We start from the raw sequence: 20,846 nt of genomic DNA, 5'->3' as shown, positions 1-20,846 counted from the left end.
ACAGCAACAACAACGCTTTAAATTAAATAAATTTTTAATTTAAGTAAATGTAGCAATGAGGAAGCTAAAAATTTCCACCTCAGCTGGAGTGAATGACTTTTAAGGTTTCTTGCAACTCTGACAATGTTATGATTTGATTAGCTGTATCAGGAAGCTTGGCTGTTCAGACCAAGTGTGCAAGACCCACTCACAACACACCAGAAATAAATAGCCTTCAGCTACTTTAGCTGTGTAGTCTCCCAGTCCTTTAGCCAAGGGAGGGGCTTCTACCCATAGCAAACATGACCTTTTATTGCCCTGGACAGATTCAGACTTACCGCCCTGATTTGGAAGAGGGGCTTGCGGCCAGCAGACTTGGGCCACAAGTCTTCATCCAGAACGAAGGCCTGGATGTCCATCACTGGCATGAACGTCACATTTCCGGGAGTAAATGTCAGGAATGGAGCTGATTCAGGTGATGTCTCAAGCTCTAGTTCCATATTAGGATACAACCTGGCCAGCTGGAAAAATAGGGCAGATACTAGGGGAGGGTACAAGACAAACAGAGGGACCCTGAGCTGTATTAGGGAAGGCCAGATGGGCAGAACCCCCAAGACTCAAATCTTCAAAGGCCCTAAACTGGCAGTGGAAAATCATAGGATGGTGGGAATTTTATATAATTTTATATGTATATATATAAATATATTAAGTTAAAAAATATATATAGTATATCAAATGGTTAATGTAGCAATTTAGTTGATAAGAAATACAAATGGCTATAAATAAATGCATACATGTTAAAATTCAATAGTAATGGGGATATGCACACAAAATGTAGTTTCACATTATTCCATGAAAATGGCCAAAAATTTCATACATGTGACAATATCCAATTTAGGAGAAAAGACACTCAAAATAATGAGAGAAAAAATTAGCGAATATTCTCAAAATATTTGTTAGTAGGCAATTATATTTTCAGAACTCTTTTTCAGTGGATGGCTTTATGGTTGGAAAGAGCACTTTGATAATGTATCAGAATGGGTAGAAATACACAATGGGCAAGCTCCAGTAACAGTGGATGGTCACTGTACTGCCTCCTACACTGTGTTGACTAGCATGCAAGTTTGGGGCCAGAGCTGAATTGCCTGGCTCAAGAGAGGGGAGGCTGAGAACTCTTCTCCACTCTGCTCCTGCTACTTTTCAGCTCTGCTCTACATAAACAGCAAACAAATAGTGATTGTTGGTCTAGACCCCAGTTATTAGCCTGCCCAATATGTCCCATTTGCACCCTGGAAGAATCCTGAATATTTGTCCTCTCCCATTTGATGACGACCAACCCAGCAGCAACTTAGTGGGGGCAGGTACTAGAGTTGTTCCATTTGATAGATGAAGAAACTGAGGCCCAACAAGATTGAGTTCCCAAGACAGGAAACAGCAGATCCCAGATTCAAACACAGGCAATCTGAATCTGGATCCTGTGTCTTTATGCCTCCAGAAGTCAGAGAATGATGGAAATTTTGAAGCAAAAAAAATCTTAATAACTTACTTAATAGCTTACTTTTATCCACTATGTTAATAAGCTGTTTGGTTGGAGAAAGTTTATGCACAGCTTGTAGATGTCCACACACAATCTCAACATTTGGCCCATGTCAGTGGGCTTGTCCTAAGGTCTTACCTGAGGAATAATGGCCCAGAATGAGCTGGTATGCAGCTGGATTGGGAAGTCCAAGGGAATCTGCAGCACACCAAGCAGGAAGCCACTTGAGAAGCAGGACGCCAGAGTAGTTAGAGGCGTGGACTTGGAGGTCAGGCAACGGGGCCTCAGATGCTGCTTCCGCCAGTTTTTGGCTGACTTATGGTTGATAAACTTCGTTAGGTTCTGTATCTGGAAAAGCAGGATGATCATAATAGCACTTGTACAGGGTGTGCGAGGACTGAATGAGATATTCTAAAGGTAAAGAGCTAAGTGCAGGGCCTGGAACATAGGAAGGGCTTAATAAATGTCTGTGATTGTTATTCATCACTTTTCAGGATTCTCCCCTAAAGGGCCAACAAGAGCTGGTAACCACCACAGTCTGGATTTAACGTGCTTTCAGATATGGCTTTCTCCTACCCCAAACTCTTTTTCTGGCCAGAAGTCTCTCATGGTGCTATTCTCTACCCATGCCTTGGACTTATTCATCTTTCCGCTTGGCGAGCCCTGCCTATACCTGTCGACAGCACACCTTCCTCCATCTCTTCCCCCTTCAAGATCCTCACCCTTGGGACTTCCATGGTGGTCCAGAGGCTAAGACTCTATGCTCCCAATGCAGGAGGCTCAAGTACGATTCCTGATCAGGGAACTAGACCCCAAATGCCACAACTAAAAATCCCGCATGCTGCAACTGATATCTGGGGCAGCTAAGTAATCAAATATTAAAAAGAAAGATTCCCACTGTTCATTTGGGCTGCTGGGAGTTGGTGATGGACAGAGAGGCCTGGCGTGCTGTGGTTCATGGGGTCACAAAGAATCGGACATGACTGAGCGGCTGAACTGATACTGATTGTTGTTGTTCAGTCACTAAATTGTCCGATTCTTTGGGACTCCATGGACTACAGCACTTCAGGCTTCCTTGTCCTTCACTATCTCCTGCAGTTTGCTCAAACTCATGTCCATTAAGCTGGTGATGCTATCCAACCATCTCATCCTCTGTTGCCCTCTTCTCCTGCCCTCAATCTTTCCCAGCATCAGGGTCTTTTCCAGTGAGTCAGCTCTTCGCATCAGGTGGCCAAACTATTGGAGCTTCAGCTTCAGCATCAGTCCTTCCAGTGAATATTCAGGGTTGATTTCCTTTAGGGTTGACTGGTTTGATCTCCTTGCTGTCCAAGGGACTCTCGAGAGTCTTCGCTAGCATCAGTTCTTTGGCGCTCAGCCTTCTTTACAGTCCAACTCCATTTAGCACTTATCACACTGGTGATAAGTGCACTGCTCGACTGGGAGCTATGAGGGTGCCCTGCTCAGACCTCCCTTCACAGGCATAAGCTGTGAGCGAAGTAGCTGGTTGACAGGCCCCCACATTCCCTGCCTCACACTCAGGCCTCACACCATTCATGCTGGGACCACCCTCTCCCAGACAGCTCCCAGCCCCTGACTGGGCACAGCCCACGTGGTAGAACTGGAGAATTTTCTCAGATTTCAGGATTCGAGGGGATTGCTTAAGACGTGTCAAACTGAAAGTCACAATCAAGGCTTCATTTGCTTACTGCGAGAGAGGAAGCAAGAGAGTAAACAGGAAAGGGCACTGGCCCCGCTGTGTCCCCCTTTTCCCTGTGGCAGGACATAGGATACCATCATGGACCCAGTGGGAGCTGGTGGAGGAGACAGGGAAGGACCAGGAGGCCAAAAAGAAAAAGTACTGACTATTGAGTCAAACTGGAGAAAGCTGTCTTCAAGGCCCCCAGGAAGGGATCTCAGCTGAAGTTACCCCCCCCCCCCCCCCCCCGCCATCCACAAATAGGCCTCTGAACGGGACGTATCAAGGCTAGGAATGCAAATTGACAGGCGAGGCACGGGCTTGAGTCCTTAAGGGTACCTCCCTCTGGAAACTAGCAAACACTGGCCATGAACCAAGTCTGGACTGGGTGAGACCTGCCAGGTAAAGCTTAATGTAATTGCCACAGGCAGACCTGAAAGATCACACATAGGATTTCACCTTGGAGCCAGACTCCTCTGACGCCCGCCTGATACACACGCCTCTAATAAGCAAGCTTGGTGCTGTGGCTCCCCTTCGGCTTAGCTGAGACTTAGAGACACAGCAGCGCTTCTGCTGCATCTGCCTGCCTTCCCTTTGCTTCACAGCTATCTCAGGTGGCTCAGGTGGTAAAGTGTCTGCCTACAATGTGGGAGACCCAGGTTCGATCCCCGGATTGGGAAGATCCTCTGGAGAAGGAAATGGCAACCCACTCCAGTACTCTTGCCTGGAAAATCCCATGGACGGAGGAGCCTGGTAGGCTACAGTCCATGGGGTCGCAAAGAGTCGGACACGACTGAGTGACTTCACTTCAAGGGCTCGTCCCACCTGCTCCATCCTCCAATGCCCGTTATCTCCCCAGGTGTTTTCCTAATAAATCTCTTATAAGTCTGAGGTTGTCTTGGCATCTGCTGCTTGGAGTACCTGATACAACACACAAGAGCCTGTGTTATTTTTTGAAAATACTATCGAGACTTCACTGGCGGTCCAGTGGTTAAAACTTCAAGTTCGAAATCCAGGGGGTGCCAGTTCGATTCCTGGTCAGGGAACTAAGATCCTGCATGTCGCACGGTGCAGCCAAAAATAAAAATTGAAAAAAAAATCATACCGCTACTATAGCTAACATACATACATGCATCAGACTCCAAGTTCTTACAGGCTGTCTCATATAATCCCTGGGGAATAGGCACACTTGGGATTTACACGCACAAAGAGGGAAACTGAGGCACAGCCTGGATTCAGACCCCTATTTGGGAGGCTCCAAATGCCACATTCTTCTCCTGGCTCCCCAGAGCACTCACAGTGGATCTACTGTCCCATCTGATTTTCTCTCCGGGGACCCCCAGCCTCTTCCCTCCCCTACTCACATGCTTATTTTGGATGGTGAATTTCATCTGCCCGGCCTGATGGTAAACCCTGCTGGCCGTGTTGAAGACATATTCGGAGATGGCAAAGTAGATCATGTGGTCGTGTTTCTGGGGCAGCGTGATGGGTGGAGCATCGAAGGGGACTGAGGAGTTCCAGTTTCTGCCGAAGAATTCACCCTGCAGACAGAAGGACACATTGGCCACCAGGGTTCCTACCAGAGAAAATGTCAGGCCTGGGAGGCGGCTGGGCTGGCGATTCCTCTCTAGACTGTAGGGCTGGTGTCTTGGTAGATTCATCTGGCCCCACAGTATGAAGGCCCTAGCAGCTACCTGAAATTCACCTGTTGTAGACTGTTTTCTTTGGGTGGGAGCTGTGTCCTGTGTTCTTCCAGGCCCAGGATGCAGGAGAGGGAGCACTGCCCAGGGAAAAGTATGGACTCTGGAGCTTAACTGTTTGGTTTTGGATCCTGGCCTGCCACTTACTTGCTCTGGGATCTTGGGTAAGTCTCCGACTTCTTTGTGCCTCAACTCCCTCACCTGAAAAATGGAGATGATGTGGGACTTCCCTGGTGGTCCAGTGGTGAGGAATCCGCCTTGCAATGCAAGGGATGAGGGTTCGATCCCTGGTTGGAGAACGAACACCCCACATGCCATGGGGGCAACTAAGCCCATTCGCCATAACTACGGAGCCTGCGCTCTGGAGTGCTCATGCTCTGACTAGAGAGCCTGTGTGCCGCAGGGATAGACCCCGCATGCTGCAGCAAAGATCCCATGTCCTGAAACGAAGACCAACACCGCCAAAAACATTAATTAAAAAAATTTAAAAAGTGGGGATGCTAATGGTTTCTACTTCATAGAGGCAGTATGAAATTTACGTGCATTAACATTTGTACGGGCTGCCCTGGTGGCTCAGAGGTTAAAGCGTCTGCCTGGAATGCGGGAGACCTGGGTTCGATCCTTGGGTCGGTAAGATCCTGTGGAGAAGGAAATGGCAACCCACTCCAGTACTCTTGGCTGGAGAATCCCATAGAGGGAGGAGCCTGGTGGGCTACAGTCCATGGGGTCGCAAAGAGTCGGACAAGACTGAGCGACTTCACTTTCACTTTTCACTTTCACTAACATTTGTACAAATACTTAAAATAGCACTTGGCTCATAGTGAGAGGAGCTTCCCGAGGTGGCACTAGTGGTAAAGAATCTGCCTGCCGAGGCAGGAGACATAGGTTTGCTCCGGAAGATCCTCCGGAGGTGGGCATGGGAACTCATTCCAGTATTCTTGCCTGGAAAATCCCATGGACAGAGGAACCTGGCGGACTACAGTCCATAGCGTTGTGAAGAGTCGGACATGACTGAAGCGACTTAGCATGCACACTCAGAGTAAAAAGCATGTAAAGAAAGTGTGAAGTTGCTCAGTCGTGTCCGACTCTTTGCCCCATGGACTGTAGCCTACCAGGCTCCTCTGTCCGTGGGATTCTCCAGGCAAAAATACTGGACTGGGTTGCCATTTCCTTCTCCAGGGGATCTTCCCAACCTAGGGATCGAATCCAGGTCTCCCAAATTGCAGGCAGACACTTTACCGTCTGAGCCACCAGGGAAGCCCTGTAAGTGTTAGGTGTTAGTTAAATAAATAAAACTGGAGAGGGGTGACACTCCAGGACCTGTCTCAACAAGGGTTGTGGGAAAGACCAGAATGAAGACAGAGTGTATTCTTTTCCTACTGCTGCTGTAACAAATGACCATAATCTTAGTGGTTTAAAACAGCAGAGACTGTAGTCCTTCACGTTTCTGGAGGTTAGAAGTTAAAACTCAAGATGTTGGCAAGTCTGCCTTCTTGAGGCTTCTGGGGTGTATCTGCTTCCTTTTCTACCCTGTAGAGGCCACCTGCATTCCTTAGCTTCTGGCCCCTCCCTTTCATCACTCTGACCTTTAGTTCCAAGCTCTTGTTTCTGTTGTCACATTGCCTCCTGTCCTTTATCACCTACCCCCTTATAAGGGGCTTCCCTGGTGGCTCGGATGGTAAAGCATCTGCCTGCAATGCAGGAGACGCAGGTTCGATCCCTGGGTCTGGAAGATCCCCTGGAGAAGGAAATGGCAACCCACTCCGGCACTCTTGCCTGGAAATCCCCACAGTCAGAGGAGCCTGGGGGCACAAAGAGTCGAACTCGACTGAGTGACTAAGCACAGCACATGATGACAGCAACGTGAAAGTGAAGTGAAGTCACTCAGTCGTGTCTGACTCTTTGTGACCCGGTGGACTGTAGCTCACCAGGATCCTCCGTCCATGGGATTCTCCAGGCAAGAATACTGGAGTGGGGTGCCATTTCCTTCTCCAGGGGATCTTCCTGACCCACAGATCAAACCCAGGTCTCCTGTATTGCAGGCAGACGCTTTAACCTCTGAGCCACAGCTAGCCTACTAATCCAGGATAATCTTGTCATTTCAAGATCCTTCATTTAATTAAACATTTTACCGTATATTTCAAAATCCCATTTGCCATACACAGTAAAATGTTCAGATTCTGAGGACTGGGACACGGACGTCTAAGGGAGACATTTTTCAGTCTACTAAGGGAGTAAGGCAGGTAGTAATAATACTGTACCCATACACGTACTACATGCCAGGCACTTGGGTATGCACATTATACACATCTCACGTAATCCCTGTAGTCACTTTATGATATAGGCTATTATTATTCAAATTCCATGGAGGCTCAGAAAAGTTAAGTAATTCTCCCAAGACTCTTCAGCACATAAGTGCTAGGGTCTTCTGGATTCCAGACAGATTTACTATGCTGGTTCAGAGACCTCATCTTGGGTTTTGTTCTGCCGTGTGTGCTGTGTATCACATCTTCCCACTGTGGGCACTGGTCAGGGACATGGACTGACAAGCAGATGGTCTGGAGGAGAGGAGAAGCCAACTCTGAGAGGGAGAACTGGATTTCTGCCAGTCCCCGGCTCCAAGGCCCTTTCTCTACAGCCCCTTACCTTGAAGGGTGTATCCAGGCCTTGGAAGGTCACCTGGGGAGCTCCTACTAAACGGTAGTCAATGCCGGCAATCTGGTCAATCATTGAGGTGACTATGAGCAGGAAAGAGACAGTATTATGAACAAGGGAGCCAAACACAGTTGTTCAAGTTGTGCATTGTGCAAATCTACAGAGCTCTTTTCCCATATAGTCTTTGGAGAGTGAAAATGGGGTTGGTGCTGATCAATGGTAACTTCAGTCACAAAGAGAGTGAGTGGTTCATAACCTCATTCATTCAATATTTATTGAGTACTTGCTATATACCAGGCACAATGAATGCAAGAGGCTGATGAAACAGGTTAGTAGGAGAGTCAAAGTCTCTGTTCTTCTGGAGCTGGCAATCCAGAAGGGAAAAAAAGACAAGTATTTGAGCAAATAGATATAAAGTCACAACTCTTCTAGGTAGCATAAAGTCACAGGATGATGCTAGCCATATAAAGGGGGGTGAAACAGGGGATATAGAGTCAGAGGAGGTTTTGCTTGGGCCGAGATCTGAAGGAGGAATAGGTGTCAATTGGTTGGCAGGGCAGGCAGAAGGGGGGACTCGGGGAAGGATGTTCCTGGCAAAGGGAACGACACATGCAAAGATCTTGTAGAAGTATGGGACATGGTGTATTAGTGGAATCACAGGGACCCATGTGGCAGCCAAGTTGCCCAGAGCAAGATGAAGCCAGCAATCAGGCCTGCCCATGGGATGCTGTATCACCCACTGCGGGGTTGATATTCTGATAGTCAGGGGAGTCTTTGATGGCTTTAAGAAGAAGGGAGGATCTGACCTGATGTATGATTGTACAAGGTCCTTTGGATGCCGGATGGGCAAGGCTCAGGGGTGCATGGGAATCTTAGAGCACCCCTGTTTTGTTCAAGCAGCCAGTACAGAGTCAGCATGTGATTCTCCCATGTATTTGTAATCCTTTGCTCACTGGTGCACCCAGCAGGTTGCTGAGTCCCCACCCTCGATCACCTTATGCCCCCGTCTCCAGACAGCAGACCCTCATATGTCCAACCATGTAGGATGGAGAAATACTCGATGGGGAAAATTCTCCCAGGGTTCTTGGGAGATGATGGTGATGGTTCCAGGGGTACTGTGTGCCACGGCACCTGACAGCACCCAGAGAAGAGAAGAAGGCTGCAAACCTGGCAGAGTGCGGAGATAGGGCTCCAGGCGGGAGGCTGCTGACTCCTTGACCATTTTGCAGATCTGCCGAAGTGGACGAGACAGCCACGTGAGTCCTTCCACATCTCTCTCCCAGACCATGTCCCTGCCCACTTCCTCACTGCCACTTCAGGAACCGTGGGTGAGTGGAGGGGAGGGAGAATATGGTGAAAATGGAGACAAGACCTCCATCAACCACAACACTTGGTCACTGCCCATTTGTGTTTGCCCAGCTTAAGTTCCTAGACTTTTCTGGAACCCTCATTAAAAGCAGATGGTGGTCAAGTCAGCACTTCCCTGAAGTCTGCTCTTGCCATGGTCTTCAATTCAATGTCTTGGTTGCTAAGTGCCCAGAAGTGCAGTATGCATTTATTAGACAGCAGAGGTTGGTGGGGGGAACTTCCCTGGCGGTCTAGTGGTTAAGACTTCGCCTTCCAATGTATAGGGTGTGGTTGGGGAGCTAGGATCCCACATGCCTCCTGGTCAAAAAGCCAAAGTATAAAACAAAAAGCAATATTGTAACACATTCAATAAAGATTTTAAAAGTGGTCCACATCAAAAAATATTTTAGAAAAGAGAAAAGAGACAGAGGGATCAGAGGGACAAAACAGAAAAGCTTCTAGGTGCAGGAGGCAGCTCTTATATCAGAGGCTCCACCGCCCCATCTTCCTGCTCCTTTGCCATCTCTTCCTACTGGGATTCCTTGCCATCTGGGATTAGGGGATCTGTGAAGGGGCTCCGTGCCTGGTCTGCAGGCAGTACTCAGTAGGGCCACCAGAGGGCGCCCCAAAGCACAGCCAGGAGAACGTTCCTCAGCCAGCCACCCAGCTTCCTCCTCCGTGTCAAGAATGGGAGAGACCAGAAGTTGGAAGCTTGTCACTTCCTAACGTTAGCCATATCTATACTATTTCTATGAATTTTCCCTTCTTACCTGTTAAAGTAATTAATATTTCTTTTATACTGAAAGTGAAAGTGAAGTCGCTCAGTCGTGTCCGACTCTTTGCGACCCGCTGGACTGTAGCCCAATAAGCTTCTCCATCCATGGGATTCTCCAGGCAAGAATACTGGAGTGGATTGCCATTTCCTTCTCCAAGTGGCATTTTAAAAACTATATAGTCACTTAGTCATGTTAGACTCGTGACCCCATGGACTGTAGCCCGCCAGGCTCCTCTGTCCATGGAATTCTCCAGGCAAGAATACTGGAGTGGGTTGCCATTTCCTTTTCTGGGGGATCTTCCTGATCTAGGGATCAAACCCCGGTCTCCTGCACTGCAGACAGATTCTTTACTGTCTGAACCACCAGGGAAGCCCCTAAAAACTATAGACGTTTAATAAAAAATACAGAAAACTACCACTGTTTTCAAAGGGAAACTGTTACCCTTGGCATAAACAGGATATACCTGGGGAAAAAAGTGGGAAAAGCCACTCTGCAAGGTGGGCTAGATATAGCTGCCCACAAGATAATGCCCCTTCTTTGTTAAAGGAAAGTGTTCAGCACATATTAGCCCTAAATGGAGACTTCCCCTTTGACATGAAAGAGAAAAGGGACCACATAGGGAATCCCTTGTTCATTTTATCATTCTGCATAATTTAAATGATTATGGGGGAGCTGTCCCCACTTTGGGAACCACTGTTTGATTCAAACTCCAAGTCAGCCTGTGTCCGGTGCACCTGGCCTGGCTTCTCCTGAAGCAGAGGGTACGGGCAGCGCTCCTGGGCAGCCAGCCCTTCCAGGCCTGCATCCATCCACCCCCAGCCCCTCTCTCTGCAGAGCCACCTGGGGCTTTGCACTCACAGCCCCATGGAGGCCGGTCAGTGACTGCATCCTTGGAAACTGTTCTTGTGCTTAGCCTCTCTGACACCTGCCCCGCTTCCCACTGGACACATGGCTCCCGGATTTTTCTGGCCCATGTTTCCTGTGTTGGTAGGGCAGAGACCACCCTTGCCTCTGGCCTCAACATGCTGCACAGGGCTACAGGAGCATACATGTCTATGAAAATAAGCTTGCCCTCCCCCTTTTTTAAGCTTGCCCCCTTTACCTAGCTGCTCTTCTGTACTAGGCACTGGTCAGTGCCTGTAGCTATGATGTCGTATGGTCCTCACAATAGCCCTCCAAGGTAGGTGCTACGATTCTTTCTATTATTTTTTTGGCTGCACCTCATGGCATGCAGAACTTCCCCAATTAGGGAAGGAACCTGCAGCCCCACCCCCTGCAGTGGAAGTGGGGAATCTTAATCACCGGCCCACCAGGGAAGCCCTATTTCTATTTTATAGATAAAAATCCTAAGGTCCAGAGAAGTTAGGCCAGTTAACCAAGGCATCACAGCCAGCAAAGTGGCAGAGCTGGGATTTAAACCCAAAGTATCTGCTTACAGAGTTCATGCGCTCAACAGTCCTCACTGTTGAAGGAGGTGAAACCCAGTTGGGAAATGACTCTGGAACAGTAATAACGTGAGTCCTCTGAACACACCCAGTGTACCTCTACCTAATCAAATCCTCAGAGCTCCCTTCAAAATAGGGGTTATTGTCTCCATTTAACCAATGAGGAAACTGAGACTCCAGGGGGGTCCCTCAATTTGCCCGAAGATACACAGAGGGGAAATGGAAGAGGTACCTCTTTGCCTCTAAGACCAAGGCTTTTTGTAGAGGTGAGAGATACCAAGGGCTGACCTCACTGCTGTTTTCAATGTGGTGCATTTTATCGGATCAGGATAGGGAACATTATTTGAGAAATATTTTCCTCTATTTGAGATAAGAAAGATATCCTAGGTTTTCTCCCTGAAACTCTTAGATTTATTTTGGCATTTAAATCCTTAGACCAAAAAATAAATAAATAAATAAATAAATAAATCCTTAGACCAAAAAATAAAAATAAAAAATAAAAAAATAAACCCTTAGACCACCTGGAGTTGATTTTTGTATATGGTGTGAGGAAAGGATTTAAAGTCACTTCTCCATATCTAACATTATTTATAACAAAGATATCACTCTATCAGTTCCAAATGCCAATTTAGCATGTGTGGTTATACAAATCTGGGAAAGCCTTGACATTTTCCTTTACATCATGAATGAAGAAGCTTTTGCTAAGCAAATTCCAATGACACCATATTTAAGAGCCAAGACTGTGTCTACACACCAAACGTGTACATGCCGATGATCTGCGTGTTAACTACAAATCTGCTCATCCTTTTGTTTACCTTTTGTTCCAAGATGTTTTTGACGTTGTTTTCAATTCTTTCATGGAAGAGGTTCAGGATCCAGCTGGAGAAAAGAGGAAATCAGGTCAGAGCCCACTTTATGATTAGCTGAGACTCCTAAGAGAGGGCTAGTGCTGGCACTAGTGGTAAAGAAACTGCCTGCCAAGGCGGGAGACACAGATGTGGGTTGGATTCTTGGGTCGGGAAGATCCCCTGGAGGAGGGCACCGGCAATCCACTCCAGTATTGTTGCCTGGCGAATTCCATGGATAGAGGAGCCTGACCAACTACAAGTCCAGGGAGCCCTAAGGAGCTGGACACAACTGAGTGACTAACACTTTCACTTTCACTTCCCGAGAGAAGGGTTACCCATGGATCTGAGCTTTCCCATGTGCTATTCCAAGAAGGGGCCTGGCCAGATGAATTTGATCCGAGGGATGGTGACCATAGCATGCTGCTAAATCAGAAATATAGGTGAGAGTAGGCTAGTTAGGGGTGTGGTATTAACTATACACATCAACATCGCCAATATTCTTTTCCTTCCACAAAATCCACTCATTTCCTATTTCCAGTCCTGGTGGTTCAGTGGGACTAACCCTACTCCTAACCCCTAGGTCTAGAGGTGGGCCCTAGACCCTGGCTCAGCCAGTAAGAGTCCAAAATGATTGATCCAAGGAATGGTCTTGTCACCACACATTGACCAACAAGAACTTGGTCAAAGTTCTTATTGGCCAATGCTCTACCTGGAGCCCTGTGGAAAAGGTTGCTCCTGCTTGCTGAGATGGTGGGCTCTAACTGACAAGGAAACCTGGCTTCCTGAGACCATCTCTGCCACTCTAAGAGTGGAGGACCCTGTCTGAGACTGAGCAGACCTAGACCCAGGAGACAGAGAGATTCCTGGCAATATCAAACACCTAAGCCAATCGCAGCTTTGGCTTCCTCCGTGGACTTTTGGGGCTTCCCTGGTGGTTCAGTGGTAAAGAACCTGCCTGCCAATGCAGGAGATATGCGTTCAATCCCTGGGTGGGGAAGATCCCCTGGAGGAGGAAATGGCAACCCACTCCAGTATTCTTGCCTGGGAAATCCCATGGCCAAAGGAGCTCGGCGGGCTACGGTCTATGGGGTTGCAAAATCCTCTGACATGACTTAGTGACTAAGCATGCACAGACTTTTTAGGTATATGTGAGCCAGTCAAGTCCATTCTCAATGCTTAAACACCTGAGTTGAATTTCTGTAACTTGCAACTTAAAGGAGGCTGGCGAATTTGTATGTCAAAAATTTTAAAGATTTCTTGGGGAGAAGGAACGGTGGACCGAGAAGAATAAGAATGGATATGAATAATCTGCTTAGAAAACATGAAATACGTGGCTCTTAAGGATACACAACATTATTCACAATATAGCACTCACTAAAACTGAGACACTGTTACCTTTCAGATTGGCAAAAAGCTTAATCTCTGATGATCTGCCCGTGATGGCGATTGTACTTTCTTACCTTGCTAATGGATGTGAAAACTAGCAAGTCCCTTGGAGGGCAGTTTGTTGGTAAATATTAAAATTACAAAATGCACATACCAATTTAAGAATAAATCCTAGAGTTTCAGGTATAAAATGATATTATTCCCCAAGGTTATTCTTCTAGCATTATTTATAGTAACAAATGAGAGGAAGAAACCCTCACTCCCAAACTAAAAATGTATTTATAGAGGACTAACTATATATGTTTTGAAAAGTTAAAGTGTTAGTTGCTCAGTCGTGTCTGACTCTTTGCAACCTCATGGGCTGTAGCCTACTAGGCTCCTCTGTCCATGGAATTCTCCAGGCAAGAAGCTCCCCTGCCAACTCCATTCTGCTCTTCTCTGTGTCCTGGAGGGCTGATGTCTAGAGATTCGTCTCCCAAACTCTCTTGCTCTCTGGCTGCTGGTTGTTTTGGCTAATTGGAGGCACAGGCAGGAAGGAGAGAGGAGATGGGGTACTTATACCAGGCACCTCCCTGTTGGACACTACAGTCCGGTCCCCTGTCCCCTCCTCTGAGATTTCAGTTCTTTCCGGCTCTGGTAACTCCCTTGCCCCCTTGCCTCCCTTGCTGAACACTCCTTCATCCTGCCCACACTCGAGTTAATATTCCCCTCTTGTTTGCCACTGACTCTTGTCAGTTAAGCCTTTCGAGTTGCCCTCTGTGTCCTGTTGGGATCAGTGATGAAGTGCCAACCCAAACACAGTGAGAGGCTGTCACCCCACAGACCACCACCGTTCATTCCATATTCACTGAGCGGACCCTCCAGGGAAATCACTTTGAAATGCGGGCTTACCTTGAAAGACAGTCTTGCCCAGGCATTGGCAAACTGTTTCTTAAAGGGCCAGATTGTCAATACTTTTGGCACTGCATGCCAAATGGTCTCTGCCAACTACTCAACACTGCTGTTGTCAGACTAAAGCAGTCCTGGACGAATGGGCATGGCTGTGTTCCAGTGAAACTTTGCTTACTGGTGGCTGTGACTTCCCTAGTAGTCTAGGGGCTAAGACCCCATGTTCCCAATGCAGGGGGCCCAGGTTCAATCCCTGGTCAGGGAACTAGATCCCATGAATCGCAACTAAGAAGTTGCTTGCCACAACTAAAGATCCCACGTGCAACAAAGATCAGTGATCCCACATGCAGAACTAAGACCTGGTGCAGCTAAATATACAAATGAATATTTAAAAATAGATAAATTTAAGCAATGGTTGGCAGGTGGATTTGGCCCCTAGGCCTTACTTAGTTCATTGACCTCTGATCTTGATGGATCCTCAGTATTGCTCTTATGTCCCATCGGAGGCATCCCTTGGGTGAGCTGGATGCTGAGGCAGCTCTGACAATCTCCAGCAGGTGTGTTTGGGGGTCACTTACCTTATGTGTCCAGAAATTTCAATGCTGACATGGCCAATGGAGTTGTGGCAGTGGGTCACGGAGACAGTGGGTCGCCCAGACTGGTCCTTGTCCAAGTTCAGAGAAACCAAGACAGACATGCCATCCACACTCAGATCAAATGTGCCATGTAAGGTGCTGGGTGGGAGAAATGAGAAGCAAAGGGTATAGAGTCAGTCACCTCCCAGAAGATGAGCCAAGCTTATGCAGAACCAGGTTTGTCTCTCAATCCCCACCAACTAGTTGTGGGTCCTGAGTCTCAATTTTTAAACTTCCCAGGTGGGGTAGTAGTAAAGAATCTGCTTGTCAATGCAGGAGACATAAGAGTCTCGGGTTCCATCTCTGGGTCAGGAAGATCCTCTGGAGAAAGAAATGGCAACCCATTCCAATATTCTTGCCTGGAGAATCCCCATGGACAGAGGAGCCTGGTGGGCTGCAGTCCATAGGGTTGCAGAGTTCGGACACGAGCGGTTTAGCATGCACACATAGCTGGTGTCGAGTATTTGCTGTGTGCCGGGCACACTGCTAAATGCCTTATAACTGTTATTTTATATAAGCTGCAACTGCACCTATGAGGTGGATTATTATTGACCCCATTTTACAGATAATGAAACTAAGGCTTAGGGATGATCAGATCTGTGTCATTTATTGACTGGAGAGGTTTCAGCCCAGAAAGGGAATTCCACTGGGGGAGGACATTTTGTTTTGTGTTATGCAGTCTCTAAGTCGTGTCCACCTCTTTTGCAACCGCATGGAGCCCGGCAAGGCTCTTCTGTCCCTGGGGCAAGAATACTGGAGTGGGTTGCCATTTGTTTCTCCAGGGGATCTTCCCAACCCAGGGATCAAACCTATGTCTCCTACTTGGCAAGCGGATTCTTTCCCACTGAGCCACCAGGGAAGCCCAGGAGAGGATATGACCTTGCCCAAAGTTGAGACACAGTCTAACGCCAGTACTACTCACATGAAAGACTTTTTCACCTTCCAGTTCCCACTGACAGATACATGGTTATTGGACAAGGAGGCTTTGATACCCTGTCTTGGGTGTAGACTCAGCTGGGAGTTCCGGAGTAAGAAGTGATGGATCCTCATTCTAGGGAAGGAAGACAGATCATGAGACTCAGAAAAACCAGGGGCACTTCAGTCCTCTAAATGAATCTTGAGAGTCCCCTTCAGCCTCTCACACTCTTTCAAGTTTACCAACTTAAACCAAAAAGGACAAATCATTTCATTCACATCCTTCATGGTCTGCTCAGGTGTTACCTCCTCCAGGAAGCCTTTCTTCCCCAAGCTTCCAAGACCAAAGACCTTCCTTTTGCCTCTGACACCCACCCTCACGAGCTGCCCTTGTCTATCTTACTGGATTCTCACCACCTTGAGGACCTTGTGGATGGTCTGCCCCTGCCCCCATGCCGTCTGCCTGCCTTTCTGTAGAAAAACTTTAGTCAAAGAATACATTTAATTGGAGAAGTGAGAAAACACAGAAACAAAGGAAAATAGTCAAACCAGAACAAACAAGAATACTTTAGTCATTAAAGAAAAAACCTTTAGTTCCTGCTCAAGGGCTTTAGATAATATTCTGAGCCATGTCCTTTGAGCCGTTTTGTATATAGTGAAACCCCCACTATGTGGAAGAAGTTAACCACATGATGGCCAGAAGGTAGCTATGACGTAATTCCAAGAATCAGCCTCCAAGAAATGGGAACAAACCAACTCTGTAACTATAGACTAATTTTGCTTAAAAAGAGTCAAGATGATGCTGATCAGACCACTGAATGGCCAATTCCAGGATGACTGGCGGAGCTGACTGTGCCGCTTCTGCATGCAGCCCGGTCCCTCCACCTACACACCCCTGAAACTCTTGCCCACTGATTGGCAGCGGGGAGTTGGCCTTTGGAACTGACTCCACCCTCTCCTTTGTTTGCGGCCTCTGAAATAGCACAAACTTTCCTTTCCACCAAACTTTCCCCTTTCAAATGGCAAGCATCTGGATCTCACTTGTGTAACACTGCGAGCTGGCTTTGTATCATGTATCCTTCAGCTTCCCTTTTGTATTCCCACCCTAACCCACTTGGAATACAAATAAGAGCTCACTATTTAGATCCTGGGACCTGTGGGGCATACATATGAGAAATATGCTGTAGACACACTTTTCTTTTCCTATAGAGTTAAAAAAACAAAAAACATTGTTCACTTTCCCTTACAGCCTCAATCAACTGCAGGTGAGTAGCAGTGACCCCTCTAAACAGGGCAGGTGCCTTCCAGGTAAACATTGCTCTGGTCATTTGTTGTTTTTTTTTTGTTCACAGATCCATTGCTTCTTCGTCCCTTCTTCTAAACATATGTTAGCTGGGAATGATGTGTGCAAACTACATTTCCCAGAATTCTTTGCACCTGGTGTCTGGTTAGGACTGGCCAATGGGATGCTTTGGGAAGAGATGAGTGGATAGGCAAAGAGGAGAAGCCAGGATATTTTTTCTCCTCTCTGCCTCAGATTGTGTCTTGGTAGTGTTGTTTATATTTCCACACTGGGGCAGCTCCTGCAGACAGCCCGTTCCTTCATGATCTTAGCTCCTTTCTAGAGACCCTGGATCTTGTACTCTGTTGATTTTGTCTTTTGTCTTGTCTTTTTCTCTCTAGCTTTTAGGGATGTTAGTAGCTTTTCATTGCTGCTAATTTTAGGTTGTGTCATCATTCTCAAAGTGGCTTTTCAACTCTTCCAACACCTTTGTAGCAAATTCCTTATATGCAGTTCCCTCCACTGAAGTTCCTGGCGTGGGTTTTCTACTTTCCCAGCTAGTGCCTGATGGATACATTCACCCTGCCTGGGACACTCATCTTCATTACTCACTGTGGTCATTTAAGTTGGTGGTTTTTGTCAGATCAACACTTATTTGTCCACTCAACAAAAATTCGTTGAGATTCTCCTGCTCTGTCAGACCTGGCTCCAGGCACAAAAGCCATAGAGATTCAAAACTCAGCCCTTGCCCTGGGAGAGCTTACAGTTGGTGGTAAATCCGGATGTTAACAGACCACAGTAACTCACTGTGAACATCAACTGCAAGGGGGTGCTCTAGGGCTGCGGTAAGGAGCATCGCTCTGTAAGTGGCACGTCCTGGATATTTTCTGTCTGTGCATAAATTTCAAATGACTTCTTTTTGCCGACTGTCTCAGGGAAATTGTCTTGAGAGACTTGAGAAGGATTCCAAGAAGCAGCCTTTTCTGTCAGTGATGGACAAACGATCCCCAAGAACCTATTCTGGACACTGAGGAAGCTGGGGAAGGAGAATTCATATAATCAAAGAATGAATGAAAAAAGAGTAAGGGGTGAGGACTCTAGGGCTGAATATGAGAAAGCTGGAGGGAGTGTAAGATTAGTTACATCTCACAGGGAGGGAGAAGGGGAACCAGGGCTGTTAACCAGAGACCAGGAGGCTCCTGCTTCATTTCTTACTGGGGATATGTGTGGATGCTATCTTCAAGGGGTAGTATGCAAATAAAATGTGGACAGGGTCCAGAAAGGCTTAAAGTCCTTGATTGCAACCCCTAACAGGCTCTGAAGGGTTGATGGTACATCTCAAACAAGTCCTTGATCTGGAGAGTAGCCAGGGTTCCCTGTGTATTAGTCCCTCAGTCGTGTCCAACTCTTTGTGATCCCAGGGACTGTAGCCTCTCCCCACGGAATTCTCCAGGCAAGAATACTGGAGTGGGTTGCCATTCCCTTCTCCAGGGGATATTTCTGACCCAGGGATCAAACCCAGGTCTATCGCATTGCAGGCAGATTCTTTACCATCTGAGCCACCAGGGAAGCACCCAGGGTTCCCTGGCAGAGGAAGAATCCAGAGCTGATCTTTGTAGGGCTGACATAGGAATTGATGAATGGTTTCTAATTCAGATGATTCAAAAAACACATAGCACCTTCCAAAAGTCCCACAAGAGCTGGCCACAATCCCTTTACCTTTAGTCCAAGTGATGGCTCAATGTTTATCCCCCTTCCCCATGACCCTAGGTCCCCATTCTTCCCTTTCTGCTGCCCCCGTGGAGGAGAACAGAGACCTCACCCACTAAACACATAGTTCACACTTCCAAGCCAACCAATTCCGTAGCTTCCTGACAAATCAGGCAACTTGATGGTGGACAGGTCATTCTTCAGGGTGGCTACTCCATATTGACGGGCTGGAGGGACATAGAGTTAACACATTCAGTGGGAGGTAGCTAAGTATAACAGTTGAATGGCTGGGCTTTGGAGTCATGTGGACTGGGATGAAATGCAGGATTTACCACATACTATTGTAATCCCAAGCAATTTCCTTATACTCCCTGAGCCTCAGTTCCCCCATCTGTAAAATGGTAACAACAACAACAACGATGATGATGATACTAACCTGAGTCTGAGAATTAAATTAGATCATGAATGCAAAGTGCCAGGTTAGTGGCAATCATTGTTATTTATTCATCCAGATCAAGGTCGTGGAAGCAGTAGTGGGATACAGTGGGGCTTTTGAGGAATACCTAACTGCAGTTTGGTCAAACCTTAAGAGTTTTTGACTATTGCCTGGGTCATGTGAACAATGCAGATGTCCGTATCCAACTTCATCCAGTCTCAGGTGGGTCTCTGGGATCTGTATTTTAATATGTATCCCAGCAACTCTAATATGGGTGGTCCATGGACCACCCTGGGAAGAAATACTGATCTAGTCCTATCCTTGGCTTCTGTCATTCAAGATGAGGAATCTGAAGCCCCAAGGTTTCTAAGGCTGATATCCAAGGTTTCTAAGCCAGGCAGTGGCAGAACCTCAGCCTGTGACTCCTCAACCTGATGACCACACCACTTTGGTGGGCAGAAATGAGCCCCAGAGGAATCACACCCCCTCTTACCATATTCCAGGCCTTTTCCGGTGATTCTGACCATGAACCCGGGATTAGGTGTTCCTTCTCCAAACCTGGTGAACTCTGCCAGCAACAGTAGGGCGACTACCATATAGTATGGTCTGGCCATCATCCTGTCCTCAGCTCCTTCCTGGGCAGGGATGGGTCACAGTCTCTTTGTAGGAGCCTCCCTTAGTGAAGGTGATAGCAGAATCTTAGGTGCTTATAAAGCCAGCGGCCGGATGAGGAACTGAGCCAGCTAGGAGGGGCTGAGAAAGTTCAAGGCTTTGGGGCAGCCCAAGTTTCAGCAGCTTGAGATGCGGGGCAAAGGTTGCTTATGAAACTTTTTGAGGTTTTTTTCTGGCTTGAGAGCAGAAGTAGTAGAACAAACTCAAGCCGCTTCCTCTTCCAATAGCTGCTGCCCAGGGCTGCCAGTGGAGCCAGCCTCCCCACACCTCTCTCCCTAGCTGAACACCCTCCATTCATTCCCTGTTATCTACAGACTGAAATCTAAACACCCAGCCTGGCAGCGAAGGCCCCCACTACTTGGCTGCGATCCGTTTTTCCAACTCGTCCTTCTACCAGCCCAGCTTGCTAAGACCACACTCTGGCTCTGCTGAAATCCACTGTTCTCCACTTGCATCGTATAATACCATCTCAAGTCAGGTCATGAAAACAACGAATGGCTTCCACAAATCTAGACCCCAGACACTTTTGGATTTTTCTTGCCCATGTTGTTTTTATTATTTTTAAAGACTATTTTTTATGTGAATTTGTTACAATATTGTTTCTGTTTTATGGTTTGGTTTCTTGGCTGCGAGGCACGTGGGATCTTAGCTCTGACCAGGGATCGAACCTGCACCCTCTGCACTGGAAGTGAAAGGCGCTCATCCGTGTCCGACTCTTTGCGGCCCATGGACTATACAGTCCATGGAATTCTCCACGCCAGAACACTGGAGTGGGTAGTCTTTCCCTTCTCCAGGGGATCCTCCCAACCCAGGGATCGAACCAGGGTCTCCCGCATTGCAAACGGATTCTTTACCAGCTGAGCCGCAAGGGAAGGCAATGTCTTAACCACTGGACCACCAGGGAGGTTGCACCTATGTTGTTTTCAAAACAACCTTCTT

General features: G+C 47.3%; 1 protein-coding gene across 3 annotated transcripts in view; it reads right to left on the bottom strand.

The window, feature by feature from the left end:
* The window catches only part of LOC133259717 (lipopolysaccharide-binding protein-like), a 28,282-nt gene extending 8,029 nt beyond the window's left edge, over window positions 1-20,253 (bottom strand). Inside the window, exons 1-10 of one of the 3 annotated variants that reach the window (XM_061437572.1) lie at window positions 19,729-20,253; window positions 18,912-19,026; window positions 15,815-15,943; window positions 14,836-14,991; window positions 11,951-12,014; window positions 8,735-8,798; window positions 7,559-7,650; window positions 4,577-4,753; window positions 1,655-1,864; window positions 318-500 (exon numbers count right to left, since the gene is read on the bottom strand). In XM_061437572.1, the coding sequence (XP_061293556.1) occupies window positions 318-500; window positions 1,655-1,864; window positions 4,577-4,753; window positions 7,559-7,650; window positions 8,735-8,798; window positions 11,951-12,014; window positions 14,836-14,991; window positions 15,815-15,943; window positions 18,912-19,026; window positions 19,729-19,852 (1,314 nt within the window). In that variant the 5' untranslated portion in view covers window positions 19,853-20,253. The remainder of the gene's footprint in view (window positions 1-317; window positions 501-1,654; window positions 1,865-4,576; window positions 4,754-7,558; window positions 7,651-8,734; window positions 8,799-11,950; window positions 12,015-14,835; window positions 14,992-15,814; window positions 15,944-18,911; window positions 19,027-19,728) is intronic. The other 2 variants (XM_061437573.1, XM_061437574.1) reach the window with 2 other exon arrangements.
* Between the last annotated feature and the right edge of the window lie 593 nt (window positions 20,254-20,846).

This window comes from Bos javanicus, chromosome 13 (assembly GCF_032452875.1).
Source record: "Bos javanicus breed banteng chromosome 13, ARS-OSU_banteng_1.0, whole genome shotgun sequence".
Classification (NCBI taxonomy): Eukaryota; Metazoa; Chordata; class Mammalia; order Artiodactyla; family Bovidae; genus Bos; species Bos javanicus.
The sequence above is the reverse complement of the archived record's forward strand: the minus strand, read 5'-3'. Positions and strand labels throughout refer to the sequence as shown.